Source organism: Glycine max, chromosome 17 (assembly GCF_000004515.6).
Source record: "Glycine max cultivar Williams 82 chromosome 17, Glycine_max_v4.0, whole genome shotgun sequence".
Taxonomy (NCBI): Eukaryota; Viridiplantae; Streptophyta; class Magnoliopsida; order Fabales; family Fabaceae; genus Glycine; species Glycine max.
The window spans coordinates 5358994-5380506 of record NC_038253.2 but is presented as its reverse complement, the minus strand read 5'-3'; the positions used below and the strand labels follow the sequence as shown (position 1 = coordinate 5380506).

The following is a 21513-nucleotide window of genomic DNA, read 5'->3' as shown; positions in this document are numbered from 1 at the left end:
CATATATAATAATTGCGATTCTGATAACCGGAGCAAAAGTTATGGTCGTGTGATGTTGAGACAAACTAAAAATGTGCTAGTTTTTTGGAACTTCCAATCTCTAGCCAAACTAAAGGCTCTAGCTATTTTTCCACAAAATATGGGTTAAAAGAAGTACCACAAAAAAATTCAGCCAAAAATAACAACCCTAGCTACTAAAACAATATGGATACTCTAAATTTTTTCACTCACCTTATACATCATTCCCTCTTGAATATACACATACCTAAAAAAATGCATATTCTAGACACTCTCACCATAATCAAGCACACAAAAGAATAATTAATTCAATATTATCATTTTTTTTTCTTACTAAGCACTCACATTCATTACTTTTTTACATTATCTTTTATTTTAGTAATTTATACGACCTAGCATGCATAAGGTTTAACCTAATTGATCTATTTATTAAAAATATCAAATTTAGATAATAAGTTCTTGACATGTTACTTGGGTGATTTTTATCCTTATCTATTATGAATGGTAATAAAAGAAATAAGAAAGAGTGTTAAAAAGTGAATGTGTGAGAATGTTGAGTAAGTAAAAAAAATGAAAATTAATGATTAATTGATTATTTATGTGTGTATGCTCAGATCAAGAGTACGTAAAGTGTGTATTTTTTTTTAAGATAGTTAAGTGTTGGAGAGGGAATGAATAATGTATATGGTGAGTACATGAGAGAGTTGGAGTATTTATGTATTGTGTAAGTGGTCTTACAATATAAAAAAAATTGAAAAATATTTAGTATTTATGTTTTTAAATTATTAAAATATTTAATTAAATATAATAAATACATTAATATTATCAAGACATTTTCTGAACATAATTTCATGAACTTCTCGTACACGTTTGTCATTGCATTCTCACTTTACTCACCAAATAATGATACTTCCTCCTCGTCACCAACACCATCCCATGCAATGCAAATATGAGCAAAAGGTTGCATCAACAAACTCAATCCTAAGTATGTTCTTCTTTCACCCACCTTTTCTTTTGAACCATGTTTCACTCAAGCAATTAAAAACCTAAATTGGAAAAATGCAATGGTTGATGAGTTTAATGCATTTCTTACTGATCGCACTTGGTCCTTGGTACCATATAACAAAGGTATGAGTGTGATTAATTACATGTGGGGTGCTACGGTATGTATGTATGATCCGTGGCGTGCCGGGTTTGGTTTGTATGTGTTTCATTGTACCACGTGGGACTGGAAATATTTCACAGTTTGTACGTGACTTAGCTTCCAGTACTTTTTTATTATCAATATATAAATATACCTTTTGCTTTTCAATTAAAAAAGTTACATGTGAGTATAAAAATTTAAACAAAAATTAGATGGTACAATGTAACGCTACGAGGCTCGTTTTGTAGCCAAAGATACACTCAACAATTTGATTTTTATTATAATGACTTTTAGCTCTATTGTTCGTCATACTTTTAGCCATATTTACTATTTAGTATGAGGGAGCGAAAATACGCAAAGAGACACCATGATGATTTCACTCATTGAACCTTCGACCTAAGAGTGTTCAACAAAAAGTACTTTTAAATCCGGTTTAAGATTAATCAAAGTCAAATGACACTTAAGTTTAATTTCTTTGTTTTGATTATTAAATTTTTTTATAAAGTTGACGAATATCCTTTGGTTTATGTAAGTGAAAATAAGTTGTATTAGGTTAAATTTTACGGGAAAAGGATCATGCATGTCTACACCTGACTTATTTTTCAAATATAAGGTCTGAATTTAGTTTCATTATTTTATATACGCATTTGTTTTTTAAAAAAACTTAACTTTGTTTAAAAGTCTGCTTTGTAATAGAATATTTAAAATATCTATAAAACTATTTTCAAATAGCCCAACAGGATATGTAGCCTAAAGAGTCAAAAGCTAGCTTTAATTAAATAAATTTAACAAATATATAATTTTAAATTATTATAATAAAAACTTAACGCAATAGCATTTTCATCATTATTACAAGATGACTTAAGTTAGAAAGACTATTTAAATAACTTAAATTTGACTTTGTTAACTAAATATTTTAAAATTTAACCTATTTTATTATTAGTAAAAAAGTTTAAAGTGAGTTCTTAATTTGATGAGTAAGTTTAAAGTGAGTTTAATTAACCATAACTATAAAAAATTGTTCCAATTTATACTTTACTGTGCATTTTAGATAAATGAAAAATAATTATTTATTATGTTAAAAACAAAAAAGTATTTATTTCTTAAAATAATTAAACATTTTTGTCATATAAATAGTATAGTTATAAATTAATTTTTATAATTTATAATGTAATTAAAAAAATCTATAAGTATTGTCCCATTAATTGATCGTTACCCTTCATTCTTCTTATAAGATCTTTTTTAGAAAATTATTTTTTTCTTTTATAAAACACTTTTTAATTGTTAGTTCCTTTAATTATCTAAAGTGTCCTTAATTAATATTTTTTTCTTAAATGTATTTATCATATATAAAAAAATAAATTTTTTTTAATTTATTATTTAAAATTCATTTTTATTCATCTATTTTCCTGTTATTTTTTTTATATTTCACGGTAGTCTAATGCGATCGGATGATAACATAAACGATAAAATATCACATCATCAAATTTATTCATACATATTTAATTTGGAGTCATATCATTATTTATTATTTAATTAATATATTTAAAAAATTCCCGTTACCATTATTTTATTAACTACTTCCTCGTTGTCACCCTAAACTGTGTTGAGGACTGTTCCCTCAAATTCGAATCCCTCATTCGCCTCTCCAATGACAAGATCGAGACTGCCGCCGTCGTGCTCCTCCACTCCTTTGCCTACCTCCCCCATGTCACCCATCGCTGCCTCCGCCCTTACCACCTCCTCATCCTTTGCCTTGGGTCTTCTGACTACGCCTCGTCCACGTCGACACCTCGGGCACCGAGGAGATCACGGACACTGTCATGGCGCTCTTCTTCGGCCTCCTCCGCCGCACGAACCTCCTCAACCCCTCCTCCATCTGTGGCGACCTCACCTTCGTCCTCTCGCCGGACAACGACACCATCGACGAGGCCTTGGAGTAAGAAGGTTGGGTCGCTACAGTATTTGTGGAGTTTCACGTGTTTCGCGTGGTTGATGGAGGAGAGGATGAGAATCTCATTGCAGAAGGATTTGGTGGAGAACGCGGCAGAGACGGTGTGGTGAGGGAGAGGGTGGTTGCGTCGCGAAAAATAGGCTTGTGGAGCGGTGGTTGCGGCGGCTCTTGGCGTCAGCGAAGGAGGAGGGTGAGGAAGAAGGAGAGAGGGAGACGAGGGAGAAGGGAAAGAACTTCCTTACGTGAGAAGGGAAAGACCTGAGTCTATTTATCACGTCTTATTACTTAAATCATAGAATGAGACTAACACATGTAGCAATCAAATATAAAAAATGGTATAATAAACTTATTTAAGTCATATTTTTTATCCAAATAATAATAAATGTTGGAGTAAAATCTTCTCTCATAGGAGAACATAAGTAACAATCAGGTGAAAAATAATTAAGATGAAAAAAATAATTTTTAAAGAACATTGTAAATTATTAATAAATTTAATATTATTAACTAAATTAACCTTTAAAGAATATGAATAAATTAAAAAAAAAGCCTTTAAAGAAGTATATGTGAGTATTGTTTCTCATAATTTTTAAAATTTTTGGGTCCGTTACTAAATGGGTTATGTCAATTAATGATAAAATTAAAAGAAATGTTAATAGTATATTTTAACGCAATCTTTTCAATACTTTTTTCATTATTTACAGAAATATATTAAAAATAACAAAATATTCTATATCTAAACTGTGTTACATGTTTTTTAAAAAAAGCGTTACATGAAATGTAGTAAAACGCGTGTCAAGTATAACGTGCCTCATACTTGTACCTAGTTAAATGAAAATGTTTAGCTCACAACCAACATTTATTAATAAGTTACACATTTTTTTTTTTATCAAGCACACCAATCACTTTTATTACCAAAGAGTACCAGAGTATGTAGACAGTGCGCAGAGGTGCTCTACATGTTACCATGCAAGACAAGAGACCAGTCCTTATTATAATTATATATCTCATAGCAAAATATATAAATAAGTTCATATTGTATTAAAGTTTACAAATTTAAATTAATTTGAATTAAACTTAAATTTGCCAATTGAATTCGTGAAAATAACTTTTAAGTATTTTTCTACAAAATTGAGATTCAGACAAAATTTTAATATACAAACATATTTTTAGGGTAATGGAAACTGAATTTACACTCTAAACTAAATTTAGGAAACCGGAAATCAAACATAACCTAAAATAACAACCAAAAAGCAAATCTCATAAAAGCTGAGAATCACTTCAAACATAACAGAAAATGGTATAAAGACGTTCCAGAAAGCAAGCCATACTTAATTGACTCCTATATGATCCACAGCAAAACATAAAAAGCCAACAAAATAAAACTTCATAAGCTGCAGACACATTTTGAGGCAAATCCAAACAATATTCATATCAGTAGCACTAACCATAGGGCCAGGAAAAAACAGTGTGAAAGCCTAGCAGGTTACGAAATCAGCCTTCAAATCCAGAACTAGACAACAACCCCTATGACAACCAGAGAATGAAAACTTCTGCAGCATTAATTTATACAAGCAACTGGGTTAATCATTAACGCACATTCAACAACTTCTAAAGACAGCAACTACTTCAAAATCTGAGTTTCAAAAACCATATAGATTGAACTTGGATTGAAGAACCAATCAGATAAATTAAAAGATATGATCCTATACCGGATTGAACCAAGAACCATCTCCGCAAGTATATTAAAAAAAATCATGCGTTTGTGTTGAATATGTGATCACTATTTAAATTAAAGTTTGAACTTTGAACAGCGAAAGAGATCCCACGGATGTTATAGGAGAGAGGGCCAACCAACCAAAACAATGTCATCGATGGAGCAGCGAATTGAAAGAGCAAGGCATATTCAAAAAAAGAGTTTGGAGAAAGCGTAAAATGTCTAAAAAGAAGGGAGAGAAGATATGGCGACAAATTTTGGGACGCATGCACCCCGTTGCTTCCCTTGATTTTCCTAAACACATAAAATTGTAACCTCTGGGCCCATTCCATGACCTGCCCACACAAATCCTTCACATATCTCTTTATTCAATCTGTTAATATTTCTTTATTTCTTGGACTATGTAAACTTTATGTTTACATGTATTTATATTATACTATATATTCCCTTCCAAATTAATAATAACAAAGCAAACCACTGTAGACATATATTCCTTTTTTCCTCTTTCCATCATTTTTTCCTTTCTTTATTTGAAATAGGTAAGTATACGTCACACATATTCTTCAAAACGTGAATTTCTTAATGGGTGATATTGACACACATTTGCGTCAGCTAAAAGAGACTGATAGATAGATAGAGCGGGCATAGTTGGACAAAATGGGAAAGCGATAATCACAATTTTGCTTATGTAATTGTGTTTTTTCTAATTCTAAGTGAATATTATTGTGGAGAAAAAGATAGGTAGCTAGGTAACAATGTAGCAAGTAGCATGGTAACCAAGGGAGATTTGATTCGGGAAAGATAAAATTAGACAGAGAAAAAGAAGAGAAGAGAATAGAAAGAAGAGAAGAGGGTAGCACACTTTTGAAAGGCCCATGTGGAGAGCATGTGGGGATTGCATTGTGCTCTTTTTCTTAAGGCAATGCCAAATCCCAAGTGCCCGGGAATTCGAATGCCTGTGGGACCTGACGCACTCGTATCAGCATGTTTTCCGGATCCTGCCAATTTCCTTTTCCTTTCCTCTTCTGTTCCTCCAAACAAACTATGGCTGCGTCCACCCATACCTCTCTCACATACACTCAACCCCAACCCTAGCTAGTTAGTTACCTTCTCTCCATTTTTTATATGTATATGTGCCTAAGAAGATATATGATTTGGTTACTTAGTGTTTAACTATTTTTTTTGTGTAATAAGAAGATATATTGAGTTTTCATCTTGTATTCAATCAATCTGATATCACCCAGTCCTTTCATTTCAATATTAAATCTCAAATCTTAATTAAAAAACTCAAATACTTGAATAACTTATTTCAATAACTTTTAGTTATTTAGAATTTAACTATACTCAGTATTATATTCTACATATATATTGTTGGAGTTAAATGTAGTTTTTTTATGAGTAGAAAATAAAGTTAAATTAATGTATTAGTCTTAATCAAACATCTATATTAGTATTGCTACTTTATATGAATAATTATTTTATAATTCCTTTTACTTTAAAGGGGAGAAACATTAATTGATGTAGACTTTTGTAGGCTCACTCATAAACAGAATGCTGGTAGCCTTGACTGGATGACCTCTAAAAGCATATTTACCACATTCTAACTCCAACATTCCAGAAACATAGCAAATCAAATTACTGTGGGAAAGCTTATTTTACCTTTTCCCCCTGCTGGTTACTAGTTTATAGCATAATAATTAATAACTATAACGGCACAAGAGATCATTTTTAATTATGATTTGAGAACATGCCACATGCATGAGAATTGTATGGTAGGAAAATATTAGTTTGCATGCCAACCAATCCGAAATGAAGAATGCGCATTTCATGCCAACTCCTAAGGCTGTGCTGTTGTTCTTTTATTGCTATCTATCAAATCAAATCAACGAAGAAATCATCGATTTTCTTTTTTTCCTATTTGCCAGAGAGGGCCAATGAAACGATTGTATATCTTGGAACTATTAACGTTATTACAAACAACACACAAACTTTCTAAAAATGACTATTCATTGTGCCAGTGAAAGAAGCTATTCATAACGACGGTGCTATATTAAATCTATCCATGCGAGGGTATAGCAGGTAGGGAAACAAAGCAAATGCTTCGCTTTCTCTATTATTTATGAAATGAGTAAGTAGAATAAATATTTCAAAAAATTTATCATTATAGTTTGGTACACTAATTTATATTGTCCATCAAAATTTTAAGCAAATTGCTCTTAAAGATAAACAAGTGTTGTATAGCAAAAATGGGGTTCACCAATATATATATATATATATATATATATATATATCTTATTAAGAAAATGACTTTTATAATTGAAAATGCAAAGAATATATTTTAATTATATTATCATACACAGATTGTCAAGATTTAAAGTTATGTAAACAACTAAAAGAATCATGTGACTTTTTTTTTAGAAAAAAAAAACTTTAACAACTTGTGTACGTGGTTTAATCTTGATGATTTATCATAAAATTCAATAATTGATATTTATTTTTCTCATTCTCACGTACAAATTACATTTTCATTCTACATACATGCGTCTGAATAAAACTTAATTATATACAATTGTTCTGCAAATCAATTAAAACTAGAGTTTCACTTAGTAATTCACATAATCTTTTAATGCAAATATTTATTATGGAAATTGATAAGGTAAAACTCTAATTTTAATGGAAGAAAAACGCTAATAATACTTAAAAAAGAAACTATATCAAAAAAATTGTCCTACATATATATATATATATAATCAATTGACATAAGGTGTGTAACTTTTGTATTTATAGCACTTAATGATTTTTTTTATAGAATATGAAATTAAATAATCTAACTGCTGAATTAAAACTTCTTATAAAGAAGATAAAGTTTAATTTTTTTATGTAAATCAAAAAATAATTGCATCTTCATTGTGTTGTTCTATTTTGACGGATAATATGTTATTTAAAATATAAATAAATATTCCTTACTGGACAATATATCAATAAATGTTTAATTTATGTGGAAATTGATATATATATATATATATATATATATATATATATATATATATATATATATAATCAATTTATTCAACAGTTAGATTAATTAATTTTGTATTAATAAAACGAAAATTTAATTAGTGATATAAGTGTAAAACATCAAATCTATATTAGTCATGATTAAATCATGTGTTTGATATATTAACAACAATGATTAATACATTAAAAAAATTATTCACAATCTAAGCATGGTCTGAATCGAATTTTCACAAAGTTTATGGGAAAAAGACTTTCTGCCACGCAAGGTCAGAGAAAACTACAAATTTTAGCATAACAAGGATTTATAATGAAATCATATATCACTTGTTGATAGATTTATAGTGCAATATTAAAAATATAATCATGTAAATGTCTTGCCTTATTTATATAATATAATATATGTAACACGTCATGATTAAACCATGTTATACTACTTCATTAATTTTTGCTTGAAGAAAGTTTCCACAATCTAAGTGACCAAATTGAATTTCCATTGCACTTGGTGTTACGATGAAAAACAATGTTAAGATGTTTCGAATATATCAAAACATAACCATGTAAATTGTGTTTTCGGAATCAAATCATTATGATTTTTTGTTTAGTTGAAAATCGAATATAAGAAATTATTGCGAAAATTAATTAAGTCTACAAAATACAAATGCATCCTATTCCATATATAATTAAATTACCCTAAAATGGAGGGCACATATTTTAAAAGATAGAATAGAAAGCTATAATCATTAATTAAAAATAATTAATAGTGATGATAAGGTACAATCTTGCTCTCACGGAGTTTCACTCGCGGGCCATAGGCACATTGTTTCGAAGTGAGTCGTATTTAGTGATTTTTGTTTGTATTCAAAACAAAGATACCGATGTTAGGTTTGCATTACATTAAGGTCACCTTTATTCTTCTTTACCACTAATCTAAATACATTGTTTTCTTTATAATGTAACATTATTCTCTATTGTTTTGGGTAGTGGGCCAGGGACTCCATGTGCCAGCATGTGCTGTGTCTTTCTCTCAAAGCCCCACCACTCTCCTCTTTCGAGCACATAAATTCGTTACCTTCACATTCTTGCTCTTCTCAACCTCTCTCTCTTTCTCAGATCCTGATCATATACCACTTTGCTTGGATCTGTAACACTGCAACGTCACTCATCAAACCTTACTCATATTAATTTTCGCCATCCTCTTCTCTTTGTTACAAGAATTTCATCAAGGTATGCCTTAATTAATTCGTCATTTTTTCTAGTTAAATTAAATTAAATCAAATTTCCTCTAGATATAGCAAGCCCTAGCTAGCTTCTTTCGTTAACACTTATATCTTATATTGTGAATTAAAACCTTCTTTCACAGAATGCGAAATATCAACTCGGTGAAGGAAGAATTTCTGAAGAAATGGATATGGGGTCTGAGAAAATATAGCTCTCAGAAGAAGAACATGAGTCTGATGGAGAGAAAGAAAGCCATAAAGCTGTCAGCAGATTTAGCTATGGCTTCCACCAGAAACAAAACCACTCGCTGGAGCAGGGCCCTTATTGCCAATGCTTCAAGAGATGGCAACAACAACAAAGTCCTCGCAGAACACGTGACATCATCACCACAGAGGCCGGTAGCAGGGAAAAGCTTCACAGCAAGGATCAGAAGCTGCAGAAACATGTTGAGAAGAAACCGTGCAGTGCACAGCAGAGCAAAAGATAGGGTGGTGGCGAGTTCCGTTGCGAAGAGGCTGGTTCAGAAGAGAACGCGAAGGCTCAAGAGTCTCTTACCAGGAGGAGAATCCATGGACGGTGTGTCTTTGGTTGAAGAAACCCTAGATTATATACAATCACTGCGAGCTCAAGTTGAAGTAATGAGAAGTCTTGTCACTGCCTCAGAGATCAAGATCCTAAATCCATCGTAAATATCCCAATAGAGAATTTTAATCAATCCATAGCGTTTGATTAGCTTCTTTATTATATTATTATATTATTATATGTTTTAAATATTTGTTAATTTTCTGGTTTTTTTTTTTTAATTTGTCCACTTCACATTTTTCTCTCTTTGCGAGATACAAGGGGTGGAGAAAAACAGGCGCTCCCATATATACGTTAAGGCATTGTACAGAGGTAAACATATATATTTGTAAGTCAATCAAATTAAGGTTTCATTTTCATCATATGCTCTCCTCGATTGATCGGAAGTTATAGTATTTAGTTTCACATAGGATGTATATTTGCGTGTTTATCTTTGATTCGTCCACTTTTCTTTTTCTTTTATCATCGTAGATTACATGTGTCAAACATTAAGTGTATCATTAAACCTGTGAGAGGAAATTGACAATACATGATGTCAAATGTTTTACAATAAACAGCAAATTAAACAAGTTTGCTAATTATCTATATATATCTGGTATGCTACGTTGTTTATATATCTATATATATGTGTGTCTACGTCTCGATATATAATAATAATAATAAATTAACTCATTACTCATGTATGTACGCGCAAAGATCAGGGGAAGAAAGAGATGCAACTCTTTGTAGAGGTAAATCCGTTTCATATGCCAAGTGGAGTATTGATTATCCAGGCTATGATGGTTTCTACAGATGATTTTAGTGAAGCTTAATTGGTGCATATTTTGAACTATTAAGGTTTACAAATAATTAAGAGTAGTTTTACGTGCAAATATTTTTAAGAATAAATAATACATATTTAGTCATCTAATAAAAAAAATTATGTATGATAATTTTATTAATTTTATAGTAATTATGTTATAAGTATATTAAATATGTTTTTTATTAATTAATAGTATAAAAAAATTTACACTAATTTTATACATGTATATTAAATTTTATTTATAAAATACAAGACCAACTGCATTGCCTTTTTATGTACCATGAATGAATACTATATAACAATATAAAATACAAGACCAACAGTTGGATTAATTATTTTTGTATTGTATATAAATTATTTTAGTATAAGTGTTTTACGTCAATGATTTTAAATTAGTAGGCTGGATAAGTTTATTGATTTTTATAATAATTATTTTTAAAGTTGTATGAATGATATTTTATTTAGTCAATAGTGTAAATAAATTTTTAATTTTTATAATAATTGCTTTTAAAGTTATATGAATGATATTTTATTTAGTCGATAGTGTAAATAAATTTTACTGAGAATGTATAGGAAATTAAACTCTTTTGCTATACCACTATAAACAGGACAAGTGAAATCTTTATTTTTTCTTTTGGTTTACTATATATATGCAGGCATAGAAGTGTTAATTAACATGTTTTTAGATATCGAATCATATACACAGAATAAGAACTGCTAAAATAAGATACAATATGAATCTAAGTTCAGTGTATATATGGCTGTATCAAACATTAGTTGGCAATATATATATATATATATATATATATTATCACTGAAGGACTTTGTCCTTCACAAAATGAATCACTACAAATTTAAGTACCTAATGTGCATTGTGTACATTTTGTTCGCGCGTTAATTATATTTTTTTTCCACCTTAGAGGCGGAAATATATCCAACTAATCTACGCATAGTCAAGGACTTTAAATTTCTACATTTTATTAAATATAAAATATATTATTGGTGTAATTTAGTTTATATAGTGCATGAAAAACAATTGAATGAGGATTTCATCACAAAAGGAACATTTATTAATGATATGTGTTTGATTAGCTTTCGTTATTTAGAATTATCTTTTTATACAGAAATTAAACTATTTATATAATTATTTTGAAATTTACACTAGCTAATTATAAATGTTTTACTAACGATATGATTTAGTGATAATACATCAATTTCGTATACTAACAACAATAACAATATTTATCAGTATAATGTATCATACTTGTTAGCAAATGATATAATTCATTAGTAAATGAAATAAGATTTGTTTTAATTAAAACGAAGTTTTTTCAATGTTTTTTAAGCAACTTTATATTAAGAAGAACTGGAGTAATATTATAATCCATGATGTTTCTTATGTTATAATGAAATAGTTAAATAAAAAGGACAAAATTTTGTAATGTTTCTAATTAATATTAAATGATGTTTCTTGCATATTTTAGAATTAAATAAGTCTTTTCGTGATCAATTCGCAATGTCGTCTTAGAACACTTTATGGATGAGTTATATAAATGAGTTAGAATATCTTTTATTCTCCGATTAAGAAAAAACACTTACATATGAACAATATAAACAACTATGAGAAATCCTCTCCACCGGTTTTTGAAGTGCAACAAGAAGCCTACATACTCTGAATAATGAAATTTCACTTATTAAAAATAAATATAAACAACTATGAGAAGTGCAACAAGAAGCCTACATACTCTGATTAATGAAATTTCACTTATTAAAAATAAATATAAACAACTATGAGAAGTGCAACAAGAAGCCTACATACTCTGATTAATGAAATTTCACTTATTAAAAATAAATATAAACAACTATGAGAAGTGCAACAAGAAGCCTACATACTTTAAGCTAAGTGCAATAATAAGAAGCCTCCCTCACATTAGCTGTAATAAGACTTACGCCATTAATTAGCGATGAAAATGCCATCACGCTAATTAATTGGTAACACGGAAACGTGTTGTCACCATAATAATGTGCTTTTGGAAGTGGATGTTTGAAAAGCACATATACAGTCCCGTGGTCATAGTTTGAAACTTTAATAATTATTAAATTATTTTCTTTTCATATTTATAGTATAAAGATTAAGAAAAATAATTAAAATTTTAAATTATATTAAAATATTATATAAATATTACCAAATAATTAATATTATATTTAAATATATTTTAAAATGACAAATAAGAGAACAAAAAAAATAATCTGATATTTATACTTACAAATCATGTAAAAAAGGGTTAGATGCGATAATAAATTAATCATATTCTCATAAAAATTCAAACTTCTCCTATTGATAAGATAGTTATTTTGCCTTTAAAAAAAGTTGTTATTTTGTATGCGTCGTGTATATATATATATATATATATATATATATATATATATATATATATATATATATATATATATATATATATTAGAGAGAAGAAAGAGAGATTGTTCTTTAGTACTTAAGCATCAATAAGCCACCAAAAAAGTGAAGATAAATATGAAATGTTGAAATTGTAAATAAGTCTTATTTGTATTTGAAGATTTAAAATAAACAAATAAAAGAAAATTACAGTGTGCTAGAAATAGAAAACTACAAGCATATACATGTTATTGTTAATTCAAAGATAATTATAAAAACCATAAACACTTATTACTTTTTATTATAATTATGCTTTAATGTTTATATGAAATGTTTTTCACTGTACATCTTTCGTTAACTTCAAATACAACCAACATATCATGAAAGTGGGCTTAGCTTAAATTCCTTAACAGATACTTCATAGCAAGAATATGGTAAAAAAAATATTCCAAATACAAATTTCCGTTTTTAACAAAATATAAATATAAATTGACATATAAATATTCCGGCTTTCATTATACTAATGAGGTTGATCATTGAAGAATATGATTGGAATAAAGAGGACTAACAACACTCTTTGAAACACATTATTTATAACACACTGAATTATTGATTGAAAATTGTTAAAAATTATAAAAATAAGAGAAAGAATTATTAAATGAATTGTGAGATCATCACAATTTATAATTTTTGATAAATTTTAGTTAATAATAAAAAATATATTTTAAAAAAATGTGTTATTAACTTTTTTTTTCCAATAAAAGATGTTAGAGTTGGATAAGAAGTGTTAGGTGGTGTCTTAAATCAATCTTTTTCAAAATAATAACAAAAAAACCCATTATATACATCCAGAAATTTTTTGACGACTAGTAATCAATTATTTTCAATTGACAATGTGCAATAAATTTCATCTTACGGAAATTTGAATACGAATAATCTCATCGCCTTTACTTGCAATGACCTGTTTCTCTGCATTTATTTGTAAGATCTATATATTTTTATTAGGACATTTATTTCATAGACTACGAAGAAGTCTCTTCAATAATTATTTTTTATTATGAATTGATAGTTATTTAGTGTATTATATATTAAAAATACTTTTAAATATTTAAATTACTGTATAATTAATAATTAATTTAGATAAATATTAAAAATATAAAGAACAGCTAGGAAAAGGAAAAACTAAAATTAATATATGTAATTTTTAAACTAAAAGAAATGAATACATGCTGATTTAATCTATAAAAATAAATCAGTACACTTTGATAAGATATATACCAAATATTAGAGTATGGACATATTGTAATTTTGGCTCCTAAGCACAGAACGGAGTCCGTTACTTCCAATCACGTGATAGGATCCACCGATCCTCCACTAGCCAAAGCTCTTGACTCGCCCCTTTCTGTCAAACTATAAGTCTACAACTTTTGTTGCTTGACAGCTATTTATGCTCCATTAGTAATCAACTAATATTAGTATTATGATGCCATAATTATTTTAGTTAGTCTACATTTACTTACCCTTTTGATACGCACCATTCCAATCAAATCAAATCAACACAAACTATCAGATATCTCATCTTTTATGGTCTCTAATCTCTATCTAGACTATCTAGTATAGTCTTGGATGTGCAAAGAATCCAACAATATAAGATTTTGAAGAGAAATTAACTTATATTAAGAGTTTTTTTTTCCTATTTTTATTATTTATTTTTTAAAATCTAATCATTATAATAAATTATTAATTTCATTTGTGAGATTTTAAGAAAATAAATAATAAAAAAAAATTTAAAAAAGTTATTTTTTTATGTAAGTTGATCTCTCATTTATATTTTTATAGATTATTTTAATGTCTAAAAATGTATAACGTTATAATATGGTAGTAATCTTTTAAACTAAAAACATTTTAAGTAGAATTTTAAAAGTGTAATTTGTCAATTATAGTTGTTTTAAATTTGAAAAAGAAAATATGTTACTTAGATGATAATAACAACATATGTTTCGGAATCAAAATGATAATAGTAAGTTATTAGAAACTCAGATAAAACAATTAGAAATTTTAAAGATTTATTTAATTTTTTTAGTTTTAAGAATTATTATGATAGTGCTTTGTTTTTAAGGCATTGTGATAGTGCTATTACACTTTTCTTTAAAAAACACTTTTCTATTTTTATTATTTTTTAAATCTTAATTTTGCTATCGTGTTTTGTTTTTACACAATGATATCGTGTTTTTAAAAAATGCTTTTAAGGACTACAAAAATAACTTATTCAACAATTGTATTAGAGGAATTTATGATTCGATGATTTACCGAATAGATTGGTGGATTTGAGTGTGTGCTTGGTAAGTACGTAGTATTTGATTAATTGCACTGCTGCAACCCTAATTGCGTAGCCCACGGCGTGTCAACTTCAGCCTAAAGTGCGGAAACTGACTCTGTAAAGCGAAACACATGAGTTGAATGGCCCAATTTATAGCCCAAGAGACATACTCCCTCTGGTTCTAAATACGGAGTATTCAAAAAAACATATTTTTAAATCTCAAATATAAATTTTTTAATTAACTTTAATTTATTTAATGTTATCATATCTAAATCTTAAAAAAATTATTATATTTAAAATACTATTCATTTAATTGAGATATTAATTTTAATAATTTTTTTTATTTTTGATATCAAATTCTAATAAAAGATAAATTAAAAAAATATATTTTTTAATTAAAATTAATGTAATTAGATATGACAAATTAACTTTGTTAGTTAGTGTGCTATACTTTTTTTTTTATTTGAAACTAGATAGAATATCTATTTTAGCCACGTGACTCAATCATCTTATATTAACATTATTATACATTATTCGTATAATTTTTTATCACATTATTAATTTTGTTTTAATTTTTTCATGATTAATTTTTATGACTTTATTGTATAAAAATAATTCTACATAATAAATAGCATATAATAGCCAAGTTTGTTTTATTTTTAAAATATTAATTGACTAAAGGTTTTGTAACAAAAAAATACCTGGTTTAATTTTTTGGAGGCTTGGTCAAAAACTCGGGTTGAGTTAATAAAAAAACTAGACAGATATCAATGATTAAAGATACTCTTAGGTTAAAATCAACCAATATAAAAAGTTTTGTGTAATTATCTTTTTCCCTACCTCTTTTATAGCTTTACAGTTTCCAAAGACAATAATCACATCTCAATTTTTAATTCATGATTATTAAATCTTTTAAGCATCACCCTTCGAGTAAGACTGTACGTTTTAGAAAAAGACTTGCAAAATGTTTTGAAACACAATTCAACTTTTTTTTTTTTTTTTGTATTTCTCTCATGCCTAACATTAGGCTATAAATATTAACATGATGATTGATCCAAAATCAATCGAATTTAATACAAATTCAACAAAGAATATTTAAATCCATATAATTTTCTTTTTATCAATCTCAACAATAATGACGATTTGGAGGTCTTACAAGTACTTGATTATCCTACTTTTAATACTTTTTATGACATTTACTGATTTAGCCACCTTTCTCCATCTTTAAATCGTGTTTCAAAGTATAAATAATTTTTAGATAAATGACATAAGTTGATTGAATGTGCTTATTACTTTATTTTAATTGTAATATAATGGTTTTGAGTTCCGACTGTGTCTCTCTTTTTTTTTTTTTTTAATTCAATATTGCATTTGACATCTTTGTACCAGAGGGAATCTAGGTTGGAGGTCGAAATAGCTAGTTATGGGCTTGGATTTGGGTAGTGATCCAAGACAAATACGGAAACAGCTTAGATATCTAGATATTTTCCATCTTCAATCATTTTAAATGCGAGCTAATTTTTTAATAGAATAAAATTTCGGCATGGTTGCTTAAGTGTTTATAGTATTTTTTTTCTAATTAAAATTTGAGTTTTGATCCAACAATTTGTGCCAACCTTTATTCATTTTATTTTTATTGAATTGTACCAACCTTTAATATCAGCCTTTAATATGTAATTTGTTGGGGGAAAAGTTTTAATCTTACTTAAAAAAAGATCACAATCACTCAAATAATGAGAGAAATGTTTAACATGGATTCTTTTTTTTTGGATGAAAACAAATATCCCGGAAGTCATGAAACTAATTTCTCAAAATGTTTAACATAAATTCATTCTTTTTATGAAAGCAAATATCCTATAATGGAAAGTCATGGAACTAATCTCTCAAAGGAGATCACCCAAAATAAACTTTATCTCTTCCAACAAAGTTTTTTACATACTCTCGGCTGGGGAATCATACCCAATTAACATGTTTAAAGAACCGGTTGTGTACCAAATGTGCTGATTTTTTGGTTCAATGTGTTTTTCATTTCCCTTATCATCTCATTTTGTTACATCGAATCTTTTATCAAGGTTTTATCCGAATACTCTAAAAATATGATGTACATTTATCTCATTATCTGGGTTCTAAATAATGTAACTACGTTTTGTCCTTTATAATAATCAAATAAGTACGAATACATTGATCCTAGACGTGTTTGGTATGAGTTAGATACAATCTTAGCATCTCTAACCGTATAATGTGTTTGCTTGTCACATGAACGTAATCAGCATGGCTTCAAGCAAATCACCACAAGTGTTTACTTTAATTAAAAGATCATTCTATCGATCATATTTTAGAGTATGTGGATATGTGTGATGCCATAGCCTACTTGATTAGCTTTACACGCTCTTTTCAAGATGACGCGCGAAAAGCCAATCTTTATCGTTATTATTTAACAAGTAAGCTAATCAAGTGCTTAATTATTCTAATGAAAAAAATGCTTAACCCTAATGATAGCAGTTACTTCCTTTCATTCGTGGCAATCATGCATGTCTAGTTTCTTTCCATCAACATTGGCCCACGAGCATGCTAGGTTATAATGCCACCCCACTTTTTTTCTAGCCTGTGGATGCTTATGTGGTGGTCCTGAAGAAAAGCTCTGCTCCTCTGGCAATTAGCCTTTCATTATTTTATGCATCATGCTTATTGCTTAGCCTCCAGTTTATGGCTTTCATTTAAAGATGCTCAAAAGAAAAGGGGCCTCTTGTTGAGTCTTTATATACTAATAATCCCACAGTGTTATATATTTGGCTAGCATGTGTTATCTCTCATTCGAATCTTGAAGGCTTGTTTTCCACAATCTATATCTATAAACAAAATAACCCCTTCAATATCACGTAGGTCCATTAATTTCCACATCATCAGTAGCTTCACGAAAAGTTATGTACAATTATATCAAGTGTAACGGCACTTTCCATCTGTAATATACTATTATTCCATCGTCTCGATATTCCTGTTCCCCAGAAACCTTTCAGTATAACGAGATATTAGTTATTGGACTGTAGCAACATGTGCCCAAAATATCTGTAACATAGTCACTTGCCTTGCTTTTTTTTTTTTTTTAATTCAAATTTCATACAATGGGTCAATTTGATCAATGACAAGGAAGCATACGATAGCATTTTCCTTTCTGTCCACTTTTGCCATGTCCTATTATATAAATTTTCACATGATTTTAAAAATTTAAGTGAGTAACGAAATTCCACATTAAGAATAAGTTAAGTGGTGACCATTTTAAGTAAAAAGTTTCATAAACTCCATTTTTTGGATTTAACAAGTGGTATGAATCTTACCGTGGCAATGCCGCGGTGTCATGTCCCTGCTTAATGGGGTTATTGAGTACACTATACTGCATGTTTAAAGACACTCCCTTTTACTTTTTTGGTGAGAGTAGTGGGGTTTACAAAATCATTATATTGTTATCATGGCGATTTAGAATGTATAAATATGCATGCATGCTTGCCTACAAATATATATATTCATATTTGAAACCGTGTAGCTGAATTATCTCATCCTGTTCAATTCATTTATTCTGAAAATTGATCATCACAATAACATGGCTTCAGATTTTAATCTATCCCCTTCGGATGCACATCCCGAGACTATGGATTTCCTTTCACTTGCATGGTGTAACTTTGCTGTGCAAGCTCTGCAGCCTGAGCCACAACATGGATCAGTTGTTCTACTTGATAATAACTCTATGAAGCAATTAGAGCCTAGTAGCCCCAACGCTCCTCCTTCGGTGAGTCAAACTGGTTCAACTATATTGCAATAGAATAGTTCTAAATCCTCTTGCAATATATCCTTATATTAATTCTCTTATTGGTTAAACTAAACCAAAAATCTATTGAATTTTTTTATGCTTTTACACTTAATTTCATCTAATACCTGTGGAGTATTAGAAGATTGATAAGAGGATGTAACATTACGTGTTCTAATGCTATTCAACATACTCACAAGTGATACATATTTGTGAAACCTTGCATAAGATGGAAAAGAGTGATAGAATGGATGGTGCAGATTTCGGGTCATTCCCAGCATGGAAGTCTAATAATGTAAAGGTAAGAAATTACAAGTCAGAAACAAGTGATATTAAAAATCAATCTTTCATGACTAGTTTTCATATACATATATTTTTCATCTTGCGTTTTTTCAGTCATGGATATGGATGCAGCAAGCGATGCACCCTGAATTGAATTACAACAGCTGTTTCCGGAAGAAATGGGTATGTAATCTTATGATCTCTGAATTTCATTAGCATGACATACTTCTCTTGTTTGAACTGGGTTATTAGTTCAGTCGGCAATAAGTAGGTTTGTTGTGATCAACATGTAGATGCCATGGAAGCAGATCATACCACTGAAAAATGTCTCAATAAAAAAATGGTTTAAGGAAATAAAGATGAAGAGAAAAGAAGATCAGAGGTTGCAAAGAGCAGAGGTGCATGCAGCAATATCAGTTGCAGGGATTGCAGCAGCTCTAGCTGCTATTGCTGCTGAAAGTTCAAAAAATGAGTCAAACCAAGATAGAGATGCAGCAGTGGCCTCTGCAGCTGCCCTGGTAGCTGCACAGTGTGCAAAAGTAGCTGAAGCAATGGGGGCAAAGAAAGAACTGCTTAGCACTGTAATTGGCTCAGCCATGAGTGGCACAAGTGCAAGTGACATCCTAACTCTCACTGGCGCAGCTGCAACATGTAACTTTCCTTACTCATTTTTTTTATCGGCAAATGTTAATTGTTAATTTTTGTTAACAAGAGGGATCAAACCCCACACTTCTCTCCTTCGAGCCTTATTCTTATTTTTATTTTCATTCATTATTTGGAGAGGGGGAGGGTGCAAATGCAAGATTTGATTTGGCTACAGATTTTGGAACTAAAAATCTGGTATTGGTGATGTCAAAAGTGTTAAAATTCCTGGCCCAATTGAAATTAGATGGTTCTTGACGTGTCCCTCCCCCATCAGAAAAAGGCACTTTTTACTTTTTTTAGTTCCATTTCCTGTTTTTTTATAATATATCTATATGAAGAAATTTGTAAGATAAAGTACCACTTCACCAAACAAAAGAAACATGCAATTGAGGGAACCGATGGAAACATATCTTCTTTTTTCATAATTCTGATTTCGTTTTTGGTGTCCATGCATCATACTCTATGTACCATCCTTTTGCTGACCAAAAACCTGTTGGCTAACTGCAGCATTAAAAGGAGCTGCCACACTTAAAGTAAGATCAGGATGCAAGAACAGATTGAATGGGGGCGTCCCTATCTTGCCCCTTGAAGACAACAATGATCTAGATTTTGACTTTGAAAAAGGCAGATCAATTCTTGCACAGGGTGCTGAGTTATATGTAGAAACACCCGAAGGTACAGTTATTATTAAAAAAAAACCCTGATCTGCAGTGACATCCACTTATAATTGCATACAATAAAGAACTATTAACTATTAAGCATTATGTGATTTTCTAATTTATTCTTACTTCAATTATGTCTGAACAGGGAAGTATATGCCTAGATCAGTGTCTGTAATCCTAAACAGCGAAGCCAAGGTCAGGATCATGGGTAGTTTTTATGTTTATTTACTTTTATTTGGCTCAGTAGGATTATCATTATGAACTGAAAACATATCATTGTAAAAGCTACTTTACATGGAGTGACTCAGTTAATAATAATACACTTGCTAACAAAAGAAAGAATTAAAGACACCGTAAAATCTTGTTCAAGTTAACTTAACGATGTTTTTAATTATTGAAACTTACAGAGTACGAATCTTACTTTTGAATTTTATGTCAAGCAATTGAGTTCATGATAGACATTATGATTAATTCTAATATTACTGAATACTGATGTAGCTATATACTTTTGTCTCTCTGACTCGTGGTGCAATGATTCCTACAGGTTGTACTTATGATGAGGAAGCATAACCTATTCAAAAGCAAGAGGGAGGGTAGGTGTATTTTTTTTTTTCCCATAATGTTCTTTTCTTTTACTTTATTTAAACTTTAGACTATATTAGAAGACAAAATGACTTATGGCACTGGTTACAGGTGTTGTGATGACTCTGCATGCGGATCTGTATAAAGGTTCAGAAGCTGATACGTGTTATCTGATCGTTTTAACAACAAGAGGAGGCGTTTTCAAGCTAGACATGGCAGATGATTTCCGTCGTTACAAGACATGGGCAACAACAATCAATCACATGCTGAAGATTTCATCTTCTTTTGCAAAATATGAGCTCCAATTTTACTGAAATTAACGTTATCAATATCAGCACTTACTTTATGTATTGGTTTGCATCTTTGTACCCTAAT

General features: G+C 29.5%; 2 protein-coding genes across 4 annotated transcripts; both read left to right on the top strand.

Moving 5' to 3' along the window:
• The first annotated feature begins 8835 nt into the window (after positions 1 to 8835).
• Positions 8836 to 10010, top strand: LOC100814789 (transcription factor IBH1-like 1). The gene is made up of 3 exons (XM_003549465.5): positions 8836 to 9072; positions 9209 to 9751; positions 9910 to 10010. Exons 2-3 carry the CDS (start codon positions 9210 to 9212, stop codon positions 9944 to 9946), a joined length of 579 nt encoding a protein of 192 aa, XP_003549513.2. The 5' UTR covers positions 8836 to 9072; position 9209; the 3' UTR covers positions 9947 to 10010.
• A 7638-nt stretch (positions 10011 to 17648) lies between these two features.
• LOC100814258 (VAN3-binding protein) lies at positions 17649 to 21484 on the top strand. Of its 3 annotated transcripts, XM_041011076.1 has the most exons (9): positions 17649 to 17740; positions 18774 to 18949; positions 19197 to 19268; positions 19364 to 19432; positions 19543 to 19900; positions 20402 to 20569; positions 20702 to 20751; positions 21101 to 21149; positions 21250 to 21484. In XM_041011076.1, exons 1-9 carry the CDS (start codon positions 17734 to 17736, stop codon positions 21450 to 21452), a joined length of 1152 nt encoding a protein of 383 aa, XP_040867010.1. In that variant the 5' UTR covers positions 17649 to 17733; the 3' UTR covers positions 21453 to 21484. The 3 variants fall into 3 exon arrangements, with proteins under 3 accessions (XP_040867010.1, XP_003549512.1, XP_014624959.1); XM_003549464.5 differs by lacking the exon at positions 17649 to 17740 and having other exon boundaries at positions 17778 to 18949; XM_014769473.3 differs by lacking the exon at positions 17649 to 17740 and having other exon boundaries at positions 18664 to 18949; positions 19206 to 19268.
• The last annotated feature ends 29 nt before the right edge of the window (positions 21485 to 21513 follow it).

Bases quoted from the DNA above. Each gene is read 5' to 3' on its own strand.
- LOC100814789 (XM_003549465.5), top strand. From the start codon at position 9,210: ATGCGAAATATCAACTCGGTGAAGGAAGAATTTCTGAAGAAATGGATA. The intron at 9,752-9,909 runs GTAAATATCCCA...GCGAGATACAAG, and splicing joins ATCAAGATCCTAAATCCATC to GGGTGGAGAAAAACAGGCGC.
- LOC100814258 (XM_003549464.5), top strand. From the start codon at position 18,764: ATGGCTTCAGATTTTAATCTATCCCCTTCGGATGCACATCCCGAGACT. The intron at 18,950-19,196 runs GTGAGTCAAACT...ACCTTGCATAAG, and splicing joins GCCCCAACGCTCCTCCTTCG to ATGGAAAAGAGTGATAGAAT. The intron at 21,150-21,249 runs GTAGGTGTATTT...CACTGGTTACAG, and splicing joins ATTCAAAAGCAAGAGGGAGG to GTGTTGTGATGACTCTGCAT.